Source organism: Manduca sexta, unplaced genomic scaffold, assembly GCF_014839805.1.
Source record: "Manduca sexta isolate Smith_Timp_Sample1 unplaced genomic scaffold, JHU_Msex_v1.0 HiC_scaffold_1572, whole genome shotgun sequence".
NCBI classification, from domain to species: Eukaryota; Metazoa; Arthropoda; class Insecta; order Lepidoptera; family Sphingidae; genus Manduca; species Manduca sexta.
This window is the reverse complement of record NW_023592450.1, coordinates 56-3,514: the sequence shown is the minus strand read 5'-3', so window position 1 is coordinate 3,514 and position 3,459 is coordinate 56. Positions and strand designations below refer to the sequence as shown.

General features: G+C 37.7%; 1 protein-coding gene across 1 annotated transcript; it reads right to left on the bottom strand.

Moving 5' to 3' along the window:
* Positions 1 to 587: 587 nt before the first annotated feature.
* LOC119191495 (zinc finger C2HC domain-containing protein 1B-like) lies at positions 588 to 3,223 on the bottom strand (the record flags this gene model as incomplete). Its single annotated transcript, XM_037445382.1, has 4 exons — positions 588 to 1,035; positions 1,357 to 1,525; positions 2,630 to 2,827; positions 3,203 to 3,223. Coding segments are annotated over 4 exons (552 nt in total), but the record flags the coding sequence as incomplete, so codon positions are not given.
* Between the last annotated feature and the right edge of the window lie 236 nt (positions 3,224 to 3,459).

The following is a 3,459-nucleotide window of genomic DNA, read 5'->3' as shown; positions in this document are numbered from 1 at the left end:
AGTCGTGGATAAAGGTTATAACCATCCATATAGCATAGTACAATACAGTGGCGAGCCACATCCGCAGCACAAAGTCTTTCAAAGTGTACACATTTCTTTGACTCACGGGACAAAATACTTTATTCGACGCGATGTTGAGCAACCGGGACTGTTTCTCCACGGAATCAGCAAAGTCATTCATTTTGCAATGAAATCAATATTTGAGACAAGACTAGAAATATGGATGAATGGTTTAAACAAGTAATTGAATAGTAAAAATATAAAATTAAAATTGGAGTAAAAGAAGCTCTAAAATTATTGAATAAAGCAACAAAATTTGCAGATCTTATTGTCAGTAGTTAGGCAAGTTAGGACTGATTATGTCGTAGAAAACTTTAACCAAGTAGAATAGGGTGTAAGTGAATATAATCTGCATGAGAGCGTCGAGGATCCAGCCCGAGGTAGTGTTACCCTTGCATTCCGCGACATCAGGCATTTTTAACATCAAAAGGAATCTAGGAACTAATATAAAATACTGTTGATACTGCAGAGAGAACGCTGTACGAATTAAATCTATTGTAATTCAAAGTTAATATAGCACGTTGTTATTTGCTACCACGACCAATCGGTCACCACAAACTTATTACTAGCAAACTGCTACCACGATAACATTATTTATGTAAAAGCTCTCCAGTAACCAATGGATTGTAACAGCAATCGAATTGTATCACCAGTAATCACAATTACCAATAAGTTGCTTAATTTCAGCAACAAATTAGGTACGGAATGGCCTGGCTACAATTTGATTGTAGAACCAGTCGTCAACCGCCAATCAGTTACCACAGTTCCCAGTTGGCGACCATGGGAACTGATTGGCATTTGTTTTGGTCGGTTACCGCCTTCTGGCAGCTGGTTTGGGTTTGTTGAACTGGTAGTTGGCGCACTTGGGTATATGTCGTTCGGCGGCGCCTTGGTTGAAACGTCTGTTGCAGTGAGGACACTGGACGTAGTCTGGGTTTTCAGACGGCGGCGGTGGAGGTAAGTCGCTTAGTTTACCTGAAAAATTACGAAGGAAATTCGTGAAATAATAATTTCAATAGTAGTTTCTTCATTTGATAACTTCGCCAGACTTGTATTAAAATTGCTGTATGCTATAAATTACTAAGTATTTGTAATAATTCTAGTTGAGACTTTACTTGCATTGTAATTTCTTAATCATAATTCTGGTTATAAAAGATTATTACCATACCATAACCAGACTAAATGACATCTGACAAAGGACATATAATAATAAAAAGTTTGACATCTAAACATACTCCAGAGTTATAGACTTTCAGGTGAGCTGAATAAAATGACTGTTTTTGAGTTCGAACTCACCGCCCGCGTTGAGATGCGCCTGCACCTGTTTGGCGGCGCGTATCGCCTGTATGAACTCCTCGTGCTTCTGCCTCCAGCTGCTGTTCAGCGGCTTTGCGTTCACCTTGGTCGTCGACGGGGTCGTCGTGCTCTTGCGCAGCTTGTTGATGAACGGTTCCGCTTCTGTTCCCTGTTGGGTAAGAGGATAGCTTAACACTACAAAAAAATTAAGAATGATCGACGTGAAAGGTTGAATAATTTTCTAATGGGTACGCTTATAAACATAGAAAAAAAAATTATAAATATAGCAGTCGTGGTAAATATGTACAGTGAGTTTGAAATATGATCACAAATAAGTCGAACAATGTTAAACGCAGACTTTAAAACATGAGAACATTCGATTAATGAAATGGCAATCAGAAATTCAATCCATCAAACATCAACATGGAAAGCATCAGTAAAAGAACATGTAGTGTAAGTTTTTAGGAAAACTAACTGTCACTTTCGGTAATTTGCTATGACAGATAGCCTTGTGTGTGAACACGCGTAAGCTGAAGAATCAAATAGTGTAAAATCAAGTACGCTTGCCTTAAAGTCGCTCGCATCGGTACCCTAAATGTTGCCGCATGAGGAAAAATACTTATGCTTATTATTTTTTACTATATAAATCGACAAACACGCTGTACGATCACCTGATCACGTGATCTTCACCGCCTATGAACTTCTGACAAATTCAAAAGAGCTATGACTATCTTGCCTGCTCTTAGTGAAAGAATTAGGGATTAAGAATTAGTAGACCATATTTTAGACTTCCGATTATTCTAGCAACCACCATACGATACTCCATATCAAGCCATTTAACGCTCAACTAACTGTGATGTATTTTAGACAAGACTGAGGTACATACGTGACAAAGCATTTCAAGATTGGTTATTTCGAACTCCAGGATTATTTTCAGGATGTGCATCTTCATATATTGTCTTTATTGCAATGTTAACTACAATTACCACATATTAAATTGTAACATTATTCGTGTATACAGAGAAATATATATAGAAAATCTTATCAATCGGTGCTTTCGACATCTCCTTGAAATTTAGCAATCCCAGTTCTTTGCAAAAAAGGCATGCTAAGAACCAACTGTCGATACGCTATCAATAAACAACATTCCTTGTAACTAATTGCTAAAAGTTTACGAAATAATAGTCTTTTTAAAATACATCTTTCATAATCGGACCTCCACCATTCACAAAGCTGAGTTATTCGACTTTTACGTTACAAAACTAAACCTTACCGCCAGCCGATGTTTGAGCGCATCAAACGGCTTCCGCTTTTTGGTGTGCGACTTCTTGCAGATCTCCTGGTGCTTGGCGACGCGGTCGGGCGCGAAGTGTCTGCCGCAGATGGTGCACGCCGCACCCGAGCCGCTCGAGGGCGCCGCCGTCGCCGCCCGGGCCTTCGGGGTCGGCGGGGTGCTGGGACCACTCGACTTCTACAGGGACGGATAATGAGGATGGTATAGAGGATGGCGACACTCAAGGACCTTCTAATAGTTAACGATTACTCTTGGTTATCTGTTGGTCTTTTGGATTTATGAATGGATGCGTTTAATCTAAATTAAAAATTAGAAAGCTTTCTTGATGGTAGAAGATTTGACATTGGACGATTAAAAAGCTGTTGTGATTGAAGAATGATATGTTATGTAAGGTTCGTATGGTTGAAATCTACGTGAAACGTTATTCAAAATATTTCAAGTTCAATGTAAACTAGTTAATAAACGTATGTTGAAAAGTACTGAAATTAGTAATAGCAGTGACTTTGATTCAAAATACTGATGTAAATCGAGCATTCGACAATTAAGACCTACCACTGGGTGTTTTTTTGGTACCTGTAAAACAAAATTATAAAAATAAAACTTAGACTTTTAATAATAAATAATTGAATAAATCAAATCGAAATATTGCTAATAAGTAAGTAAGGAAAGAAAGAATTCCTGGTAGACTTAAAAACATTAAAATTTAACTGCCTATTGAAAATTACGGGGAAATTAATTTATTTCGGTTGGTTTGAAAAACAAATATTAACAAAAATAATAGACGCAGTTCTAATTGTTAACAGACTTAA